The 25005-nt window shown below is 36.8% G+C and overlaps 1 protein-coding gene across 3 annotated transcripts in view; it reads right to left on the bottom strand.

Moving 5' to 3' along the window:
• The window catches only part of LOC117240037 (lachesin-like), a 262392-nt gene that overhangs the window by 90757 nt on the left and 146630 nt on the right, over positions 1 to 25005 (bottom strand). For all 3 annotated transcript variants that reach the window (XM_033505887.1, XM_033505886.1, XM_033505888.1), the window contains 2 exons: positions 21384 to 21542; positions 19555 to 19683 (listed from right to left, as the gene is read on the bottom strand). In XM_033505887.1, the coding sequence (XP_033361778.1) occupies positions 19555 to 19683; positions 21384 to 21542 (288 nt within the window). The remainder of the gene's footprint in view (positions 1 to 19554; positions 19684 to 21383; positions 21543 to 25005) is intronic.

Consider the following 25005-nt stretch of genomic DNA (forward strand, 5'->3'; position numbering starts at 1 on the left):
GAAAAAATGTATCAAAGGATAACGTTCGTTTTAACAAGTAGCAAGGTATAGCCAAAAGACACTGTTCCGACAAAAACGTAAAACGTGAGAAAACTTGGAACGCCTTCGACAGGAGAATTCTATATCCTTCAATGGCGTTTCCTCGATCCCCGATCGATTATATTTTGTTCGAACACGGTCAGCTTCCCTCGATCTCCAGGCCAGATTAAACTTTAATCGATTACGCAACAGAAAAAGCTCGCAAGCAAGGGAATTGAACGCAACGGGAGTTTGTGGAACTTGCCGTTACGAAAGTTTGCTTTAATCGCAGCCTAGAAAAATTCAATTAATAGAACTCTCGAAAGTATCCGTCTTTGATATGAATTAATAAAAATCTTTAATATATGAAGAAATAGTAATGAAATGGTGAAATAACTATTAAACGATAGTAAAGTAATGGAAAAGTAATTGATAAAAATTTTATGTAAATGTCGAAAATAGTCGTACGAATATAACGTGATAAGGTTATTTTCTTGTTTTTAAGAGATTCGCTGTTTTAGTCGAGTATACGGCATACAGGATTAACGAGCTTGAATTTTAATAGAAAACCGTAATGTAAACTTTTAATAGATTGGAATTCAAGATGTTCGTGATAAGCCGAGAATAATGGTACTCGTGAATGTAATTTAGAAATCCATGTCGGAAAAGCTAGTCAAAAGGAACGGACGGTTCATTTTTCTTCTTGAAGTATGTTAAACACACGTGACACGGTTACTTGACACGCTTTATATTATAACCAATTTTATACTATAACCCATGTGCAATTTGTATTATTGTAAAAGGTGGACAATATATTACCCATATCATCTTACTATTTCAATGAAGAGAAGAAGCTTTTCGCATTTTTACATTAAAATTTGTAGACGAAGCATATCAAGACTTTATTTATCGAGTATTCTTGTGACGCGGCTGGAATAATAAAATAAGTAAGGATGGTTGCAGCACTTTTTAAGATCCATCATGATATTCAATAGCGACACTTGTTGACCTCCCCCCTTGGGATTCAGCGCCTCGAAGTTCCTCGTCAATATATATTTATAATATTTCTTTTGCATAGGCGATAATTCGACGCGGACGATGAATTCTGATTTACTCGGCATATTCTTTAATACATCAGCTTTTAATCTCCTCAACATGTCTGATCCGAGTAGTTCATGCAACTTCTTCACTTGTTCTTTTTTTGAAATATCAGCGAATTCGTTTTGGAACGCAGCTAAGTCATTGAATTTATCATGACAGAGGAAGTTCAAAAGATGAAACAATTCCTCCATATTTATCGAGTATTCTTCAGTCACTTTAAGCTTACTATCTAGTTCTCTAATTTGAGTCTTGTAACTTGCTTTATGTCGCTATACTACGTTTGTGTATATTAAACTTATAGTCTTCATTTCACGATCCCTATCGATTGCTTACCACACTTTCTCTCATTCCGTATATTTTCTACTTTCCTTTACAGCCATTCTATCGAACATAGCTACTCAAAACTAATCAAAATCGTCACGTTCTATGAGAGAGTCATCACCGAGAGATCTTAATATCGTGATCGAGAGCTCGTCGCGAATTTTGGTGAATAGCAATTGAAATTTAGAATTTAGAATAACCCGCATAACACGCACTGTCGAAAGCTAGTTCCCTGGCGATGACACGTCGCCGCAGCAAGGATGCGCGCTTGTTGATGCAATTGTACTAGCACTTTATGCGTGCACGCATTGGGAGCCGATGCACGCCACGTTAAAGGCTATAACGAGTCCTCGTACGCGGCGATAATTGCAAGCCTCGCGTACACACGCGGGAAGCACGCGTGGATTGCATTATGACATGATTATTGTAGGCCTGGCCGGTGGCGATACACCGTAACATCACGACAATATAGCTTTCAGCGATACGTCACGCAGTGTGTCTACTCCATACGCAATTACAGCGCGTTACGCTTCGTCCATGCATATAAAGGCCACACTAGGGCGTTCAACGTGACTGTCCGATGGCCAGAAAATGTCCTGTCTTCCTGTTTTTTGCTTATTCAAGCTTAGTCGGTATCGTATAAGGTGATTATATCAACAAGTTGGAGTTGCAATCTTGTTTTAGGTAAAGATGAAAGAAACTCGTGTAATTTTATAAGTTTGATTCTGATGTTATAAGATATTTTTAAATGGCATTCATGAAATACGAAAGAAATAAAATAAACCGAAGAGTAAGATTACATTATGCTATATTTATAGTAGGTGATGATAGAAAAGTTATATATTATGAAAAGGAAGTTGACTCTTTTACGAACATATGTAAGAGAATATGAAAAAGATTGTTCTTCGATCACTTCGACTTGGCAGCCTGAAAATTTAATATATCATTTCTAATCCACGTTGTGGATTTCCGCATTGAAATCGGGTCAGCAGAATGTTTTAGTCAATCAGTTAATCCATCGGGATTTGCCTGTGGGAAATATAATTATATCCTACGTTTCATGTCGTTTACGTTGTTAAATTATCCGACTTAACCATTCAAAGGTCATACATTGAATCAAATTAAATAATTATACAATTATATCAAATTAACATCATCTGCACTTGGCGCTTTACTTCATTGTATTTATTATCTTGTCTTATCAATATTTGACTGATTTAATAAAATTATTCCATTGCGGAGTACTTATTTCAAGCATCTGTATTTAAGTAACAGTATTAGATAAAAGTCTACGAATAAAAATATTCATTATCTTTTAAATACTAGATATACCTATCCGTATATTAAAAAACGTAATGTGTTACAGTCTATCAAACAATCTCAAAATTAGAATCGCCGCGATGGGGATTTTTTCGAAATAACACATCGTGCAACACACGCACGCAGTGACCAATTACGGCGGATTATTGTCCCGAGGAACGCGTTAGTCCAGCATAAAACGGCGACGCAAATGGAAATCGTGCTGCTCGTACATTGCTCTTTATTCTGTTAAGCCGAAGTTTCCTCAGAACAGCTTCAAATGACACGATAGCACTGCCACGAGTGCTGCTCGCTTTATTTTCAAGGCCGTCGCACGATTTGTGTGCTTGAATTCTAACGGTGGATGGTCACTGTGGGGTTCGAGCTTACTTCGAATTTCATAGTCGTTTCATTGCTCAACGCTTTCCCATTTTCACAACTTAAAGCGAAAGAGCATTCAGAGAATTCCGGATTGGAGCATTATCTTGCATCGAAGAGCTAATTTTTATTTTATTTTAATTAGTTTTAAAATACTTAGAGTAAAGTATTTCAATAACGTCGTTCCAAAGAACTTTATTAGAAATATGATGTTTGTTGAATTTTGACGAACAACTTCACATGTAATCATAAACCAAATTTCCATTTTCGTATGCTGCAAAAGTCGAACACCCTGCTTGGATGTTCGTAGCTCCCGTCACTTTCAAAATTCATTCTGGAATAACGAGTTGCACGATTTACATATGCTTTCACGTCGTGTGTAATTACATTCAGTTACAATTTATTCATTCATACCTGAAGCTCACACAAGAATGGTACGTAAACAGAAGTTGTGTCGAAAATAAATTGCACTATGCGATGGAGCTATTAGAACTATATAGCTATTAAATAATCAAACGGATACATAATTTTGAATTAGCAAAACGATTATTTGCAATTTGATAAAATACTAGTAAATGCGTTCGACCTTAACCTACTTTACTGCGATTATTAATCTAACTAGAATTTCATATACTATGCTCTTATTTCTTAAGAAAATATCCGTTACGTGTTCTCCGAAATTGCGAACAAAGATCAGTGGACTAGAAACGAATGAGAAAGCAGAGCTGGCAATGGTCGCAAGTGTACGCAAGCGGATTGCATTACAAATGTTGTGAGCGGCTTCTGACCCAGTTGTAACGATACTTTAACGCTATACCATACACAAGCTATACATCAACTCATACGTCTATCGCACGTGCACCCTGCTCATGCGTACAAACATCAAGCCTTTTGTGGGGGAGCATTCAAGGAGAACAGGAAAGAGAGGAATAGTAAGGAAGGTCGCAGAAAGCGTACGATCACCGAACATAGCGGATAGGAAGAAGCACAGTGACAGAATACTCATAGAATAATCCTGAACCTTTGTAGCCTCCTCTTCGTAGGTCAGTACGGGCCACGAAGAGGGGTTTGAAACTCAACCTACAGAAGAATTTTTTACATATTTTTATGCCCGACGAGCGTACGTAAATATTTTCAGAAGAACAAATCTCAATATTTGTTTATGCCGTTGGAAAGACAGCCACCTGTAAACGGCGGGGTACGCTTTCCTCTGTGATAGGGATTTATTGAATCATGCTATTTACGGAAAATAAGTATACGCTTTGATCAGTCTTTGGAGGGGAAAATTTAATGTGTGGTTTTTCTGAAAATATCTGTAGCTTTTATTTAAGTTTATTAATTAGTCGAATTTTAGATCTACTTATCAGTAAACTACGAATTAACGGAATGATCCAGTGAGCGATATTACGCGTCAGTTACGAGACGTCTGATCATATACTGACCTGTATTACTTGGCGGCTATCTAGTCACATATTAACTTATATCTTGTGTTTTAGTTTCTCGCATTTTAATTATTAATCGCTAATTGTAACTTCAACATATTCACAGTGCAAAAGCTAAATCCACTAATTGTATATATAAAATACGCTAAGAATTAAAAATTCTTTCACGTCCTTTAATTAAAGAGCGGTGTTAGCTTATTCCATGCACTATGCGTATGAGTAATTAACGCCACTGTTAATAATAATCACGCCTTGTAATTAATTATGCGGTAACGTAGGCGGCCTATGCGTGTACTGTACGGAACACGAAAGTTTTTTCGTCTCGTAACGTAAAATAGTAACGGTAACATGAAGTAGATGGTTAGGAACATACATACACGAAGCCCGAACATGCGTGAAATAATTTCAAAAATCATACTTCCTTCGTGAACGTGACACGAAAGGCGGTACCGTGTTTGCGCCACTGAAAGTTGTTACTGGGTTCACAATTTTTCATTATTTCGTAAACCGTGTTCTTTCAAATTGCACCAAAGACGCATTTTCATAACATATTCCGTAATATTACACGAATTCAATTTCCGTTCGGTCACATACCGCATATATAACGTATCATTTTCTCTTTCCCGCTTTTTCCTTTTTTTCAGAAATTATTTGGAAATTTACGATAAATAGATTGTGTGTTGGATTACGTGTAGATTCCCGCATTCTTTAAACTAGTTTGAACAATTAATATTTTTGAATTGCATTACTTTCGTAGCAAAGCTGCAATGTAGAATATCGTTTAGAGTACAGTGTCATCTAAAAATCTGACAAGAATCATCGGTAGTCATATAAGTAACATTTCGCGTAAAATGTTTAATATTTTAATATCAAAAAAGACCCATATCTCAGCCAACTATACCCTCAGCCACCGACATCAGGGACCAAATATTAATCATAGAACACCCTCGAATAGACCCATCATTCCGAACGACCTCCATTTTGAACAGGTCAGAGAAAAAAATCACAGGAAGACACCACGGAGGAACATCGCCAGAATATTCCGTTGGAAAAATAAAAGCGTGGCAGGACGGTGCTGAGGGTGTGGAAAGAAGCATGCAAAGGTGAGACACGCGTGGAATAATCCAGAAAGTCATCCCTTCTCGTGAGGATCCTCGGTTCCCGCGTCGCGGAGGAGAGGAACGCATGCGGTTCCACCTCGAGGTCCCGTGGGTCTCGTCAGCGCGCCACCGCGTGATTTGTGAGACACGTGTCTACTCATTTTTATTTATTTCTTTATTTATTTCACACGGATCTTCGCGCAACACGCACATCGCCTGGTGTAAAGTCTTGCAGCGACTGTAGGGATGAGATAGTGCCCTCGCACAGTCCGCAGAAACCTGTCTGGATTCCGCCGCTTTTATGGAGCCATTGTTTCGCGAACCGGAAGATATCGCGCGTATACTTCTCGCTACGTTGTGTCTGCGTGAAAATGGGATGATTGCTTAGACGATAGCGTTGATTCTCAAAGTATAGAGCGAGACTACAGCTGAGTATTTTATGTGACCGATATCGTGCCACAAGAACTTTGTTCTTTAATAATGTGACCTTTTCATTTGTAAGTCGCGGTAGCATCATAAACATTGACTTATCGAATGAAAAACGATATATCTGACGCATATTGAACATAAAATGGGTATTTCCGTAGGAATAAATGATTAAACGATAATAATTGATAAGCTTCTAACGCTTATTCGAAATACTATTGGATTAATATAGATACGCTGATATTTTGATATTTTAAATCTTTTACATATTTATTAGAACCTCCGATTATTTTAAACCTCTTGTCGGGATCTAATAAATTTAGCCCAATATAGATTTATCGCATGAACTGTTATGGATGAAACTATTTGGGACACTAGAAGTAGGAAAAAGAATCTATAGGTGGGCTGAACGACTCAGTCAGTTAAAGTAGTCATACATTAAATTGAACACCATCTTGCTCGCGTGAGTAACAGGTCAATGACAATTATTAATACATATATATATATACATATATAATATATATATATAATAATATATATATATATATATAATATATATATATTATATTATATATATATAATATATATAATATATATATAATATATAATATATATAATATAATATATATATATTATATATATTTATATGTACTAATAATTTTTGCTATGGCATTCCTAGACACGATATGGCTATTTTTTCCGTTCAATATTGTTATACTTAGAATTATCGAAAATCTGGTTAACAATAAAGTCCGAACTCCATTTCTGATCGGATACACTGAAATCTCGTTCCAGCTACTGTGATATCACGACCTCAATTATTAAGGATAGAGGAGGAATTCCATGGCATTTCCGTCATAATTAGAATCGGGATTTTTCCTTTCCTCTAGAAGTTTAAAATAGAAATGTGGACAGAAATTATTGATCATACGAACAGGAAGCTAGTCGTGTATGTAACATAAATTTTATTTTATCAGATATTCTCGTTGAGATGATCCTAATCGATACGCCTTCGATATAGTAAAGGAAGTAGGAACAGCGTCATATTGATCTTCATTGATCCTTCATTCTACTTCGGTTATTTATTTTTTTTTCTGTTACTTACCACGTATGGTAAATTATTCTTTAAATGAATAATTTATTTCGCTAGAACCAAGAGGTTAATTAGTATGGAGGTTAAAGATGATGGCCGACGCAGATATTTGCTCTAAAAGCAGGGAATGTAAAAGGAGATTGATCGCGATCGGGTTTTCGATTTATATTCAAATTCCGAACGCGCTAACTTTTCCCCTGCTGCGACCGGATATCGGATCAACTCTCACTTTTCTCGTGACTCGATTGCGTAAATCTACTTTTGACAAGTGTCACCTTTATCTTTATTACGGAGAAAACTGAAATTCGCTACGGCCCAAAAACTGATTTACTTCCTTATTGTATTCGCCATAATGGATCGAAATAATACAATTTGTTATTCGTATTATTTTCTACTTCGACATGTAATTCGACTTGCCCACTGCAGCAACGCGCTCGGAACAAAATGGAAGAAATAAAGCTAGAAAAAATTGGATAAAAGCTAATAGCTTCGTTTTTCATTCGACTTTCATTTACTTTCTTTCGAAACATTTTTAACAAAGAGAAGAGTAAAACGACGAAAGCTCTTTCACGTGTTCAAAGCATCATTATTGCATTACACTTTGCTACAGCGATATCAAAGAAACAACGACAATAATAGCGAAGCAACAATGAGAAGAAGCGTGTGTACAGGCTACGAACTAATTTGAGGCGTGCAAAGCCGTAAAAATTCAACGCCTCTCAGAATTCATACGCGTCGTCGGGCGAGCCGTATTCAAAAAGAGGAAACAAAAGCTTCTCTGGCAAATCACTCCGTCTCCCTTATTCTCGTTTTCGTCCCCGTTCTACCCTTTTTCGCCGTTATATTCGCGGCTTTTCGCACACAACGGGGAAGAGTCATGAGCACAGAATGCACTATTCGCGCGCATTTTCAACGAAACAACAGGCTCGAGATCAAAAACGTTGCCGTGAAATCGTGGCACGCCAGTCCCTATACTTTCAGGGTTAAATGTCTGAGCTGGTTTTCATTGTCGCCTGTTGCCGATTTAATGGTCTGCTCGAGGCTCGCTTTCTTTCGCTCGCTGTTCTAGCGCGCTCTCCAACTTTCCGTTTGTTTGTTCGGATACGCAGTCATTGAAAAATGTGATTGCTTAATCCATTTCTTGGAATAATAGACACTTTACAGAAGCACATTACGCAAATCAGACACGCAAAAAAATGTCCACAAAGTAAGAAGAAATAGTGTATCGATTTCAAATTTGGTAACACAGCATGATCATCCAAAGTATGTTCCGAAACCACCAAGCAATAACCATACAACTCAGTGCATCTCTGGGGCAGAAACAGGTGATTCATCTGCATTAAACACCGCGAAACTACGACACCCAGTTGCCTACAATAAAAAAGGGGGTTTCTACGTTGGATACGTAGTAACGTGTTCCAGCACAAAAATAATTCTCGGCTGGCGCAGACACCGTGCAAAAACGCGTTTCACGGCGAAGAAGAACCGGAAGAGCGCCAATATTTCATTGTATCGCGTGACACTCGCTTATGGAACTCCTCCTCCTTTTACTCAATGCGTAAATAGCGTCACAATTCTGACGTGAATCAGAATCATCAGAATGTTTAATTAAGACAATTTTACGTCCAATATATTGTGATCATTGAATACCAAATAATTTCCGGTAAAATTCCAAATCGCATTACGTTTATCGGCTATATCTCGATAATTTTGTTATAGAAAAAGAAATGATCTTTGCTGGTGGCATTCAAATTCATAATAGCGAAAAGATTTTGCGATACATATTGCATTGCTTTTATGCGTGGAAAGCCTTAAAATTCTATTGTAGTTTTAATTATGTGACCCACGTACATAACAATATATGATACCAGATATATAATAATGCATATGCGACTCACTTACAGGTCAGCGGCCGATTTTTAATTTAAAGGACAATTTATAACACAATTTTTATATGAATAATTGTGTTATAAGGGAATTGGCTGTACATAATACATGTATTTTATATACGATTATTTAATAAAATAAAATGAAAGAACAATGAACGTATCAATACTTCAATAGCATTGTAAGTAAGTAAATACATCTCGAGCCTAGGTGTTCGACCCAACACGGTGCACCTCTACTTCGAAACATCGATGAGAAATTCCAGCCAATTACGAATTTCCTATTGTTAAAAAAAAGTTTAGTCTTTCGTAGAGAACTCTGATTTAGCATGTTTCACGTAAATCAATAAAAACTAAGACTTTTGTAATTTAATTCCCTTTCTATTTCACAAAACAACGCTTTACATGAAAATGTTTCCTCTCGAAAATTCAAGCGCTCTTAAACGTGCAAAAGGCACTCGTAATCGTCGCCCGGGAAAGTCTATTTCGATTTTAACTCAAAAGATACCGAGGCCGATTGAAAGGCGCCCATACGGCTGTTTTGATAGCAATTAAATACTCAAGCTGGATGATAACCTACATAACTAATAACAGCTGGTAGTTTCCTGCGCGAACATAGTTTCTTTCGAGTCGTAATACACTTTGCTCTCGAGTTCCCTCGGATATATAGTACAACTACTTTAGCCTTGTTAATAAAATATTCCACCAGATGCCCAGGTAAGAGTCGTTCTTTTCTCATTTTCCTTCCTCCCTTTTTTTCACTCTTCTTTCGTCTTCTCTATTATTTAATCGCCCACCCTACTTCCACGCGTCGACTAAATTTTGCCTGCAAGGATACTCCTGTTCCGTGAATACGGTAGATTATAGGACGGAACGTCTTACTCTGCTCTCTTACGTTTATCGCGAATGAACGCCGTCCCTGAAACTGAATAATTTTCACGATTAAGCTTAACGACCGCCCCGCATCCACGCGAGCAACACGAATTAATTAGGAAAATTCAAGCGAACAAAGTAACAATCGCGTATCGCACCGGCTCTTCAGTTGGTTATAGTTGAATTCAAGATTCGTGCACGGAGGTGGTATATTTGTTACATAAAGGGCATTGAGAAAAGAGAAATAAAATTTTCTACTATTTCTATTATTTTTATTTGGATATAAAAAAAAGGGGGGGTATCACCATTTGAAGTGGAAAGTAACTAGAATATCGATTATCGAATACAAGACATAATCAGAATCAATTTTATATCACAGTGGGTACCTGGATATAAGATACTATAGTCGTATTGAAGAATCTTACGTGGGTAATATATCGCAATTTTTAATGAATATTCTAATTACTTGAACGAATATGTGCATAAAGAAAATAAAAGTTTCTTCTATAAAAACAAGAAAAATGTATCAGAATTTCATTTAAATATAATCCTCGTTAAATATTCTGCTTTTAATTTATCTGTAACGGTCTCGTTAAATTAATTGGGACAAGCAACGAGTAACGAAAAAATTCGCTCGTCTCCTTCCGAGATTTTTAAAAATAAATTACAACTTACAAACTGACCAATAAAATGGTGCATAGCTCGATAAGTATTTTAATGCGATATTATAAACAGTCATATGTATGAATCGGCGTATTATTTATTCTATTGCGTATAATATTTAAATTGATTTGTAAACGTTTCCACACGGAGCTAATCTCTAATGATAATATTATCCAATGAATAAAACAATATTATGGGTACACAAAAATTAAAGTTTGTCGAATAGATTCGCACTTTTGACTAACATCTCTTTTGCCGTGAAGTACGTAATAGAATTCTGTTTTGTGGTGTTATTTAATCACGCGATAAAGTCAGCGACTTGCCTCAAAGAGGATGTTTCTTTGCGCGAGAAACAGGCGAGTCTTTCGTTTAATTACAGGTCACTCATGTAATGTCCTAACATCGTCAAAAAAGAAAAAGAAAGAATAATGTGATTCAAACGACGAAGAACACACGTACCTTCTATAGATAATATATCGCATAGGGACCTGTTCACGTCACATCCCTTTTGCACCCGCATACGTTAATTTATCAAAACCTTAGTACTATACGTCGTACTATATGCATATTTACGAAGACGAGAGGATATTAAGGTTTTCTTTGCGATACTTGTCTTCGGTCAACAACGTTAGTATTTGTATTTCAGATTTGAGTGCTCATCGTATTCAAAGTTTAAGAATTTAATGAAAAATCTGTTTATAGGTAAGTTAAATATCGTTTATTCATTTATTTTTGTATAATTCAATATTTATTTAATATTTTTATTTATTTTAGCAGAGATAGTCTAATAAAATAATGTGTTTTGTGATAATAATAATGATAATAATAATGTTTCTTGTAAACTTTCGGTGAAAAAACATATCTAAAAACAGTAAACTTCCTCTTCATTATACTGTACGATCCTCACGCCTTTTCGACAAACACATGGCATTTAATGTACTAACAAACACATACCTTCGCACCATTCGTTCATCCGAAGCAATCCCCATTCCTGTACAAACTTCCTCAGAAAATTCCTCGGTAGCTTTCCTATACATCAAAACGTAGAACGCAGCAGCCTGCTCCTTTCGTTTCCTTCCCACATTTGCTCACACATAATCTCTTCCTAGTCTCCCGCAAACACTTCTTAAAACCTGGAGTAAGGCACGCTCGCGGCTCTTCACGTCCTCAAGAGGCAAACAGCAACGGGACGAAGAGAGAATCTGTAGATCTGTTCTCCGACCTGGACCACGTCGTCGCGTCGTTTCCTTCCACGCTCCACACAGAGTACGTACAAGAAGTTGGCCGAGTCGGAGGAAAGGTAAAGGGAAGGAGAATCAGCGAGACACGTTAATGAGTTTTTCGAGGGACGTGCCGGGCGCGGAGACGATCGACAAGAGCCGGGAATTAGAGGCAGTGAGACTCGAGAAAGGGAGAAGGGCCGCGCCCGTCTGGCCTCTGTGAAAAAAAAAGAGACAGAGGATGAAGGAACACGAAGCCGTGACCGCGGCTCGAGATCGATCTCTTCCACTTTTAAATTTAAATAAACGCCAGCTCGTAGCCGATAAGGCTCTGTGCTCTCCTGTCCTACCGTCTCGTGCAGTCTCAGTAGCAATATTTCTTCTTACGGGCTCGTAGGTGGCTAGGTAGGCGGGTAGGTGCCGCGACAGACGTGGAAACACGGCCGTAAGATCGATATCGAGGGAAAATCCGATCATTATTGTGCTTCTTTTCAGTCCTAAAAGGTTTCCGCGGCAGCTCCCGGGACTCCTTTCGCAGCAGTAGAACTGATTGAAATTTTTTAGAGAACCATCCCCCTTTGCTCCCCACTTGCGCCTTAGCCCTATTTCCTCCTCCCCCTTTTTCATCGTTCTTTTTCTTTTTCCTTTTTCTTTTTTTTTTTTGGTATTCGTCTTCTGTGGCGCTTGATCGAATAATGGAATCCTTTGAGCGACGAAGAAGCCCCACCCGCGAATTATGATTTGCATGCGCAAAGCGGATTTCACGTGCTCGCGGTATTGTGTGTGCTCTTTTGCTTCGATAGAGGGGTAAGTGGAGGTTTAATTAAGTAGGGGAATAAAGTTACGAGTTTATATTTTTAATAATGAATGAGTCGTAGTTTTTGGGTTTGAAGTATCGTTCTTTAGTGTCGAAATTATTAGATGGTTTATATTCTATAATTATTTATAAATATATGCTGTCAAGTATTTAGAACCATATCATATTCTGTAAAATTTTATCAATTTTTATCTAGTTTTAAAAACCTTTTTCTTTCTTGAAGGATACGAATAAAAATCCCTCTTAAAGGTATTACATACTCCAATAAACACCGATCCTCAAACCTGCTTATAGACATGTACCTCACGATCTAGTTAACCGCCCAATACCTACAACATGAAAAACCCTAGGCCGCCGACCGAACCATTTTATGCGATTGCGTATAAATAGCTGGCGAAAATGCTTCGGACCTAGAAAGGATCGTTCGTGCAAATTTTCCAGATCTATTCGGAGGGTGCCGGGATGTGACGATTGATTGCGAATTCACCGGTAGATTAGCGTACCACCACGAAATCACATTTTCGTTGGTTCAAGGAGCAGATGATTTCGGGGCTTTAGCCGGATAAACTGAAATCGATAGATTCAAACAGCGATCTGTAATATCGGCGAACACGCGATATGCGTTGCGAGCAGATTTCCAATTTCCTCGCTGCCGGACTATTAAATTACAATCGGCAAACATGATAAGCACGGCGCTCCAAAGTAAAATGAATATTTCAAGGAGGCATCGTTTAAATCAAAATGTCAATCCGCGCTGTGGCGTAAACCAAGAACGAGGAGGAAAAAGGAAGAGAGGAAACAGAAAACAAAATGAAAAAGATACTTGACCCGGTTGCGTTATCGATGTCGCTTATTCCACGGTTAAAGAGCGCTTGGAAATGCGCAGTCAACGTTTACCTGACAAATGAAATGCGATTTTGTGGACTTTTCAAGTTTATAGATCGATCATGAATCAAATAGAAAATCTACTTGAAAAATCAGGATGACGAAAATAATAAAAGAATCGTTTAGAAATTTTTTTGAGAATTTCTGCCGATTAAGCCGAAATCAAATACTGCAAATTTCAATTACGCGTAAAAAACGTTTAAATTTGTTGAAAAGATTGTATCTGATACGCAACTCCACACACCTCGCGGTAATTTTGTTTTTGAGTTAGTAGGTGGCTTAATTTTTGCCACAACACGTCTGTCGGTATGCGGCTCGTCCTGCGTAGATACGGCACGAATTTTTCTCGTTGCTGATTTTAATAACAGATTACCACTGGAACCACGGCAAGGAGCAAGGAAGAAGGACATGGAGAGCCGAGTGCGAAGGGTGCCGAGAACGAGAGGAGGGCGGAGGCTGAGTCACTGCTTATACGTGACTACGTCGCCGCATCGGTACAACCGCCCCCTTTCCGCTTCCAGCTCCTTTTCTAAGTTCAACCCCTCTACATTCTCCCCAATGTCTTGCAGTTTCGTTACCTTCGACCCCGATATTCGCAAGTCGATAAGTTCTTTCGAACAGATTAAGCTCGATTGGAAGCATCCTTTTATACTTCCTTTTTTGTGATAAGTTTAAAATAATAAAGGAGAAAAATTTTAAAATATTCTTTTATCGATACATTGATTAGGATGATTAAGGCCAACCTTTTGCTTGAAATTTTAATAATTTTACGATTTACGAAATACTGAGCTATTATATAGTATTCTGTGTTTATCATTAGTATACTTTCTTTTCGTGTATTGTACAACACTTTCATACATATATGTAATCCACGTAACTAGACAAGTCTACCGTTTTTGGTTATATGTAGGGAAAGATATTAGAGAAAGAACGACTTAAAGAACTACTTTTTCAGGTACTAATCTGTAAAGTACATTTGGGATTTGTCACCCTTTAATGTGGTTCATAAAGGACAAGGAAGCAGATTGCACCGTTCAAGATATTTATTTGATGTAGGTACATTACTAGCTACAATTACTGACTTTAATATCCGGACACCCTTTTTTAAAATTAGACCAGACGACTTGAATTTTTTTCAGAAGTTGAAAGGACTAGTTTACTAGATGATATGTAAAGAAAATTTTGAAAAAATTTCAATTGATCGAAATCGTGAAGAAAATAGTACAGATCACGTCTTATAATTCGTTTATCTGAGCCTGTAACGAAAATTAAAAAAATACGTTTTGTAGATTTATGTCAGTTGTATACATGCTAAAAACATCGAAATCGCCTAACGTACGGACAAGACAGACCAAGGTAATTTGTACAAATTTACACAATGTTAAACTATATATAATATTTTTCTTGTTTATAGTTTCATAATTATATCGTACATAATTATTATATAAAGTAATTGTTATATCGATAGGACTAATAGTGTGTTTGTTCCATCAATACACGCACATGACAGTATCGATAAAACTTACGGCTAACAGTGGAATTCAAATTGTATACAATATACAACATCGGAACCGTATACCTGAAAAGCAAAAGCCCGCAATGCAATAAAATTCTGTTTGTCAACGATTAAAACTACCCAGAGGTCGATTCGCATATTCATTCGCAAACTACCTTCGCGCAACTGAACAAAACCTTACGTACATCCATATTCAACGTCAATTAGCCGTGACAATAGATTCGTTGGGAAAAAGATTGAATCGAGAAAGGTTAAAACACGTATAAATGATTAAACGGTCTTTGGGCAAGGAGGCGGTCACAGGTAAAAGCCGAGCCGGGGTCTCGGTTCATTTTCCCAACAGATTCATCCCGTTTCGTCCTGTGACCTTTCTGCCCCACGAGAAATGACCATGTCCCGTCGGCAGATTTGCCTACGTGAATCAAGCGCAACCGTCATTAACCGTGGCGGCCATGTCCAAATTAAAAAACGTCAACTTACTGGACTTTCGCTCGTGCTCCTACCTTTTTTCCCTCTGTCATTCTATCTTCCTCGCTTGCTCTCGCTGCACTCCTTAGATTACGTGCGATCGATAACGGGCGCTTTTCAGAATGCTGCTGCTGTTGCTTTGATACGTTATGCACACGGTTCCGACGTATACGCGTTTTTAAAAACGAATGGACACACTCTGAAAGAATAAATGGGCCGCGCTTCGAGGGATGCTTATAAAGGATTGATTAAAGCAAAGCACGCGGTGAGGAAGAAAAAATATAGCGAGAGGGGAGGGCAAAGCGTCAGAAGCAAAATCGCGGCATATATCTCGTTATCACCTACGCCTCGTGACTGAATCTGGGAACAGTGGTAAGAGGCGGATCGAGAGCGATTCGTTAGACTCGCCAAGGTGGAATCTTGTTTTGTATTGGAGCTAACCAGTTAACTGCGTTCGACGTGTATACATGTCAATGCAAAACTTTACTTCGGTACAGTTGACGTATACATTCGTCATGTAAAATAAAAAATTACCATTTACTATAAAAACTAAAAATTTTATTAAAAAGTAATATAAATGACATTTAGTGGTATTTTTCCTTTATTCTACCAGTAAAACTATTATATATTTTATAAAAAAGACAAAAAGACTTAAAAAAATTTTGATTATTTGATTATTCTCTTTGGTATACCGTTTATGTTCCGTATAATGTATTGCTTTTTGTAAATTGAATCGATTATTTTCCCCAATGCATCAGCTATTCCCCAAATTATTTTGTGTATTTTACTGCGTATATCAGCTATTCCCTGAATTGGCTTGTGAACTTTACTTTATTATTTTTTGACAATTCTTAAGTTTTTAATAACTTGTTTTGAATAAAAATGTAAGACTTCCTCGTTTTGCTTTACTTTTTTCGTAAAATTTACAAAAGGAGCATTTGATCTGCGCTTGACGAGTATTACTCGTAATTGCTTGATATAGCTGTGTAATCAGCAAGGAATTTTTGAAACTAAACTCCGCAGTTAATGAGAAAATTGGCAATTTGGAGAGCAATCGTGTGAATCTGTTTTCTCGGATCTCTGCATATTCTATATTGTATGTCAAAAGGTGTATATTGTTTCAATAAATCTTGTATTAATCTTGAAATATTAGGTCATCCCATAAGTTCGTGCCGTTTTTCGAGCGGTTATATATGTTATTTTTTTTAAACACCTATGAATCGTTGTCTTAGGTATTTTCAGAACATTTGACGTCTCTTGAACTGTCAAACTTCGTGATTTTTCAACAAGATCCCGAATTGTATCTTCGTCTGTCTGAGGAGGACGCCCGGAGCGTTCCTCGTCTTCTAAACGGAAATTCCCAGCTCTAGAACCACTTCCTACAGGTGCGAGATGAAAGCGCATTTTCTCCGTAAACAGCACATATGTTTTTCATGGCAATTGTTACAGAACTTCCTTTCCGAAATTCATATAACATGAGATGTCGAAAATGGATACGCAATGCACTCATGATTTTTTACTGTTAGAAGTCACTGTGTTCACTATATTACGATCTTATACCCACGAAAATCTGCTCTAGCCTGTTATCGATCAGCTAAGCTCAAGTGCATTGGTCCTTTATCGGCGTATGTTTATAGATCGACACATGAAATGTATACACAAAAGTCGGCACGAACTTATGGGATGACCTAATAGTTTATCGCAGTACGTAATAAAAAATTTTATTGTCACCTTAGATCGCTTTAATCTACTTCAAATGTACACGTGTATATACTATGTATAAACATAGAGAAAGATTCGTTTGTAAAATTATTTCCTTTTTTCTTTTCAAAATTACTTACTATGTTTAAAGCAAAAGTATGTTACCGTAATTCGCATCACTAAGCATGCAAATTTCAATTTAGTCAATTCCCAAATATTTAGTCAATTCCCAAATATTTATCTTCATCAGCTACACAATATGAGAACGAGAGGAGTTGATTCAATGGTACGTGGCATGCGCAGATTCTGCGGCGAATTAACCATTCCCACTTCCATTTAACTCAAGCAACGTGTTCCTTTGACAGTTGAGAAGATTCAACTGCATCTGCACGAGACTTCAAGAAACCGAACGCAATCATCTCGATGTATTCATCAAACACGCAAAGATAAATTATTTTAATGGACTATTGCAGTCTAGAGTTTGAATCGTAGGTATTTAATATTTAAAATAGAGATTCGCGCACCTTCGACCACTTTAACTTCTTTGATTCTTTCTTTTTCAAGCAAAATCACCTTGCGATATTTCACGATCCTTTATATCCACGGAACTTTCGTTCAGAGAAATATAACGACGATATCCTATCGTGATACTTTTCAGTATCGTAACTAATTCGTACTTCTTGTGATTTCCTTCGTTGCTGCATAGCCAAGTGACGAATTCCGAACAACTTGATAAGCATAAAAATAATCTTCTCGTTACGAAAAGCTGGTTCCCAGCGTCCTTGGAATGCTTCACGCAGAAAATTATATTTTCTTTCCATTGCAAGTTTCTTCTTGAATTGGGGCCCGCGCCGGTAATGCATATCGCGGACAGAACTATTACATTACTCGATTGCAATTTGACTTCAAAGGGCTCGGGGTAATACTCGTTGACAAAAGCCTTTGCCCGGGAGCACCGGCTACAAATGGAATTAAAGGACGCCTAAAAGGATAATCCTCGGCGCGCATCCGCTGAGAGATCAGGGGCAAAAACATCCCCCTCTTTTCAACCCCCAGACCCGGTCTGGCTCTGAATCGCAATTCGACGCTTCTTTACGGCGCCGCTAAATTAATTAGTCTCGCTTTAACTAAAGGGATAACTCCTTGGTTTTCGTCTCTTGGATGGCGCGCGCGCGCATGCACGTGGCTCGGTTTTCTTATAAGCGAACGTGCAACAACGAAACCTGGTATTCTGCGTGAACCTTTGTCAGCTTTTTTGTATTCGTTTTTTTTTTCGTATCTCTTATCATAGCTCTTTGATAAACGATGGACAACTTAGGATGCTGTACAGTCTTTTTTGCCAGTGAATTTCTTATATTCCATGTGAAAGAAGAGAAGTTATATTAAACTGTCGTTTAATTAACTTGTCGGTTAACCTTTTTTCTGTGATTAACGTCAAATCGAATATTTATCCTTCGATAATATCATATTATAAAAATTTCGGATGATATGTCATAGAATCTTTTATCGACAGCTTAAAAATGGTCAAAACGTCGCGTCGCGACAAACCGTTTAATACGACCTTTCGTCGGTAGTAATCGAGCTTTCAAGAAAAGGAAGTTGATGTGACGCAGGGAACGCTCAGTATTTAGAAGGAGCAGTAACGTAACAATAGGCAAGCGTATAGGATAGAAATGGAGTAACAGTGTGTCGTGGTTCATCCCGAGCTTACTTTTATATCACACCATCCTTACTCTTCACCCTCTGTACTATTCGCGTTTACTCTTTCGCACGAGTCAAACGTGTTTCTCTTTCTCAGTTACAACCGTTGTCTCTCACATATCCCCTCGCTTCTGCTCTGCCGAGAATAGAAGGAACGAACCGCTTTGTAAGCGGTAAAGAGGCGCTTTGTCGCCGGACACCTTTCTCTATTATTAAATTGTATGTTCTTCAACTCTTTAGCCACCTTTGCGCTTCATGTTTCGCGTTTGCGTGTTTCGGACAGATGGAGAATGTTTGCGATTGTATTTTCTCAATTTATATAGGTTTTAGGAATACAGAATTGATTTTAGAGATAGACAAGAAAATCAGGAGATGAAGATATTACTTAGATTAATTAGAAATATCAATTTGTTAGTTATTTAAACTTTTTAAATAATCTGAACCGCATTTGGTTTTTAACGTTTGAGTTAAAGTTCCTGGTTTTTCCAGTTTGAGTCAATTTGAGACATCTTGAAGCTTTCAAGATTTTTACATGTATCTTCCATTGAATATTGATTATCGAAAATTAAAAAAGAGTCAATACCGCCCAGAATGAAAATCATTACGAATTAATCAATATATGAATTGAAATAAAAGATTCACTTACAGTCGACGGAAACTTTGATCTGTTTGCTCACAGTCGGAGGGACGCCATTCGTTGCGATGCATAAATAAACGCCCATGTCCAATCTTGAGATCCGTGTGATTTCCAGTGTCTCGCCTTTCCACTCCAATACTAAAAATGATAAGCGACACTTTAGCTTGACAGGCGATTTTGGCGCTTTTATTTTCCCTATCCGACGTCGCGGAATAACCACTCGACAGAGTCTAAAAGCTAATTTTAGTTAATTGACAAACCAACGAACAGAGGTGGAAAAAATGGCAGGGAAATGCTAAATGTATCTGTCTCCATACGAGTTCGTTCTACTATCGCAAATTCCAAGTTTTTCGAGCCTTTGTTAATTCTAGAAATTATATTTCTGTATGTCCCGCGTTATTTTCGAACTCGGTGAAATTTGCTTATAAAATTATGTGCACTATTTTCAAAAATAAAGATTGAAACTGATTTGCACGTAATTTTTATTCCATTAAAACATAATTTAGTAGTCATGGATAAGTAAAATCATTACTTTCTAACACATTGAAATTCTTTTACTGAAAAGAGGATTGTAAAACTTTTATATCGAAGTTTACCAGTCCTCTTTATAATATAATTTAACCGTGTTTGCAAACATAAAATTAATTTTACCACCTGATGAACACGTTAATTACACTTTTCCAATTTCGATATCTATATAACGCTTCCTGTATCGCATTTAATAAATCCTATTATGTTCGTAATCGGAATTAAATTCTTGATTTCTTTAAATAACAGGAGCGCCATCTCCGATGGTTCTAATGCGTTAATTTTTATGAAGTTGAAATTCTACATATCCGTTTTAAATTCCTCCGACACACCGTGGCATCCCTTATTTACTCCAATAAATTAATACGCTTTCTGAACCGCGAAACCGTGTAAAGACTTCAACGCATCGTTCTTCAAAATCCGTGGCCAACGTAATTACGCGTTACAAGATCCTCACCCTAGCCGTTTAACGACATGGACTTCGCGAGTTCTCCGAGTCCTCGGAATTACGTGACGTGTTAATGAGAAATATCTTTCCCTTCGTCCTGTTTTCATTAAATCCACTGTCTTTTGACACGTTTACATTTTCTCTCCTTCTTTTCAATCTTCCTTTGCTCTTCTCTCCACGACCCTACCGCACGATCTTCTCTGTGATTGCGGCAACACAGTTTTTGAGGTAGAGCATGTTTGATCTTCGGATAGAAGTCAAACGAATGTCATTATTTTTAATTGCAGCGCGCTTCTACCCCCCGAATTTTTCGAAACACGGTTACGGATCGATGTTGGCTGTACTCTGAAGAGAACATCACATCTAAAGATTACAGATTAAAAAGGAACATACGGATAACTTAGATTTAGGTGACAATCGTTCAGACTTCTTGCGAAAAAGACAAACATATCACATTTTATGCTATAGTTAATAACATTTCAATAATATTTCAAATAATATTCATTGATTCACTGTAATTTAAATTTACAACGCAACTAAAAGTCACCCTATATAATATTTCATATATGACAGGAAAACAAAGTGAACACAGGACTAGAAAAACAGAAGAGAAGAGTACATGAAAAACATACGGAGAAAATAACCATTGGGAAAAAACTAGTAAAATAACGAGAGCAACTTTAGACATAAAAATATTATCAAACTGGAAAATCGAGTTATAACTATAACGGTCAATTGCGATATTAAATTATCGTTTCAAGTCAAACTCTATCATCGCAATCGTATTATCTATTGCTGTTACATCCAATAGATTGTTGTAATAATATTTATTCATGATAAGTCAATAATAACGTATACTTACCGGAATACGTTTTGTTAATTGAGATCTTTGAACTATCGTCTCTTTTCCAGCTTATAGCTGGTTTAGGACTTCCAGTCGCTTTGCACGTTAGACTCACATTCGCACCTTCTCTCACAATGACATCTGACGAGGACTGATAGTCCTCTATATTTGGAGGCACTGTGAACAGAAACATGTTTTTGTGTAATATTTGTCCATTAATACAGTTACATAGATTAACTCACTCATAATCAGTTGCATACTTAGCCAAAATAAATGTTCTCTACATGTTTGCGAATATTACATTTAGATGAAATACAGTCGATCTTCGAAGTTCGAACATAACCCGTTCCAGGAAACGGTTCGATCTTTCAGTTGTTCGAATTTCGATTTAAGTTTTACTATTTGATTTAATTAATTGAATCAATCCGTTTCAGACATTCAAAATTTACTCAATCTTTTACATTTTAATTGCCTATTTCAAAAGATCATATTGATAAATAGTAAAAAAAAAAAACGAGTTTCAATAAACTACTACCAAATTCATACTTTTATATTTATTGATGAGCTCCTTTCTATGTTCTATCTAAAATATAAAATATATACGACTTCTTTTTTAGCATTTTCAGATATCTTAGGTATCTTTCATTGATAAAGTTATGAATGGAAATCATTTTAAAAAATACATAAATGTATATGAAAATAACTAAATGATATAAATGAAACGGTTGAAAATGCTATTATGAACAATTGCTGAACCAATTACAAAGTCACAAGAGAACTGCACATGCAGTGAACATAGCCTTGTTTTCCTCTTTTCTTCTCAGCTAGCATTTCGCCTAACCTGGGCTTAAACAGAGAAATAATGCAGCCACGTGACGGTTACAAGACAAGTGACTCTTTATCCCTTTGTTGGAGCTTCGAGTTTTCGTTGAGTTCAAAAGTCGAATTTTTCTTGGCATTTAAACGTCGAATTGTTCGAACTTCGGGCGTCTACTTTATATTAGTTCAAAAATTGATTTAATATAGGTCAATTTGGTATAAAAATCAAAAAAATACTGAGAAATCTACGAGAACAAATTATATTTGGATCTGCGCAAGGCACCACAGTTTTTGACATAAATCAAACAGTAGATCCTTTTCATCGAGCAAGAAATACATTTGAGCAATGTCAAGCAGAAAGTCGTTCGCGAGCACAGCGTCAATCGCGATTGACGTGTCCGCAATTGTGCAAAAGAGCGACATCGAAAAGACGAAGGCGTTGGTCAGATCCAAGAGCGGTCATATAATAAAATTTGCATGACACAGGGTCGGCTTCGAGTGGACCCAGGTCAAGAACGCTTCAAAGAACAGGCCAACCTCAAGGATGAGTAAGAAGTTCTGAATGGCATTCTTTCACATGCAAATCGAATTCAAAGTTAAAAATGAAAAAAGGAAATGTCTAAGGAGGTAAAAGAAGTTCGGTTCGACGAGGTCGCAAAGGGGTTGAAGATGATGATACCGGAGAATCCAGTTACAATCGCGGAAACGTTCGACAGCGGGGCTCGAGACCGGTATGAACAGACAGAAGGGCAAAGGAAACGAGAAATGCGGCCAGATGAGACGAAGAGGGAGGAAATCCCCGTTAAAAAGTCGTAATCACTGACGATAAGAGGCCCTTTCCGTGGAGGAGAAAATGTCTTGGAGAACAGGCTCGTCGCCTCGGGGACCACGATTACGGCTTGAAAACGTACGATGCGGCGAAAAAGTTTTGTCGCAGTTTCGCGTTCCAACAAGCATTTTGCCGAATATTCCTAGTTTTTATGGGAACGAAAGAGTTTGTTCTTTCGTCTTTTTTAATCTCCTATTGTTTACCGACAGTTTTGAGGTATGTTTTTTTAATTTTTTATTCGAATTCGTAGTCGTTCGATATAAAACGACTTTGAAAATGGTTGTTTTTTAATTTGCCTTTGAATTCGTTTCAACCTTTGTTACCTTCGCATACAGTCACCGTTTTCATCTTTCTTTTAATTACTTTTATAAAAATAAGTTTTTAATTCGAATACTTCTCTGAAAAAACACTTACTTACAGTAAATACAAGACTTCCACGCGAAATTATAAACCTTTTGTCAATTCTTTTGTTGTAAAGGAAATTTATGAGGACTCGAGCGATAGTTTTACAAAGACAATAAAGACTTTCTGTGTCATCCCTGATTACACGGCTCTCCTTCGATAATTACTAAATCTAGTTAGCGTCCGGATTACAGGTACAATCCTGTGTTAACGTACTTAGTAACCGACCAAAAATCCCTGCCCCCATTCTGATGAATACTCGTTGGCAAAGATGCGAACAGTTTATCGAAGGTAAACGTGATAAAGTGGAATCGATATTGCGGCCGTGAGATCGCCACGTATAATTCAAACGACGATAAGGCAAATGACCATAATGAAACCTCAAGCAAATCCAATTTCCATGCGAATCGCCGCCGATTGTTATCCAAATGACAAAAGCAAGCCACTTCTGGTGAGTAAATAAACTACCAGAATGGTCTAGTTAGAAAAATTATGAAATATATTCAGTTTTTAAATATCTCCTATAGTGAATAAAAAAGAAATTTCTATAGAGATATTATTGAATTATATTTAGCATATGTCTTCTGTTCTAAATGAAATTTTCCGCACGAAACTCGAATCTTTGTTCGCATAAAATTCCGTTTATTGTATCGATAAAAATATAACCGCAGAATTGAAATTTACAAAAGTATATAACATTAAATTTTACTCTCATTCTATACTATATCCAGCATTGCAACGTTACATCGTACAATATTAATTCCCCCAATCTAGAAATCGTTATCAATCGTTATAAAAGCAAATTAAAGAACGAAGCATGGATTTAACATGTAGCTTGTAAATTCACGTATATACCTTTATAATTATTAATAACGTTGAGGATTTTTACAATTTAGTAAATTTTCACCTGCAATGTATTAATATTTTTATCCATTGAAGATTTTACAAACGCGACAAGTGTTAATGAATAAACACATTAACAATTATCTAAGTGATTCATTACAGGCTGAAAGAGTTTTCCACGAAACTGAATTGATTAGTGAAAGCGGGACCGAACGTGGTAAAAGACATCGCACAAGAAGATTTGTAACCCTTTTCAATTATTAAAAAATTATATGTTTATACACGTGCACACGTGTGTTTTCCTTAGATTAGTGCACGATTATAGTAGCGTTTTTCATTTGTAGATATTATATGATATATATGACTACCAATCAATTTACGATTAATACCATTAATGATTTGATGTATTCAATCTGGCGTCAGTCATCGGTGATTTGCGATAGTTTAGTGTCATTTGATCGCATGAATTATTATATTAATGGAACTAAATATTTACAAATAATCATGAATATGTATTTAGGAATATATCATTGAAATAATTCTATGTGCAATACTTGCATTTTTATTCCTGCAGTTCAACGAAGATTCGGATAATTAATATTTTCTAAAGTATTACTCTTTCCTGAAACAACATAAAATAAAGAAGATAAACGGATCATATCTAGCATAGAAGGAAGCACTTCGACATTATTAAAATCGTATCAACGTAGATTGATTTTTCATGGAAGATTCGTGGCTCGTTAGTTC

Source organism: Bombus vosnesenskii, unplaced genomic scaffold (assembly GCF_011952255.1).
Source record: "Bombus vosnesenskii isolate JDL3184/JDL3185 unplaced genomic scaffold, Bvos_JDL3184-5_v1.1 scf7180000014535, whole genome shotgun sequence".
Classification (NCBI taxonomy): Eukaryota; Metazoa; Arthropoda; class Insecta; order Hymenoptera; family Apidae; genus Bombus; species Bombus vosnesenskii.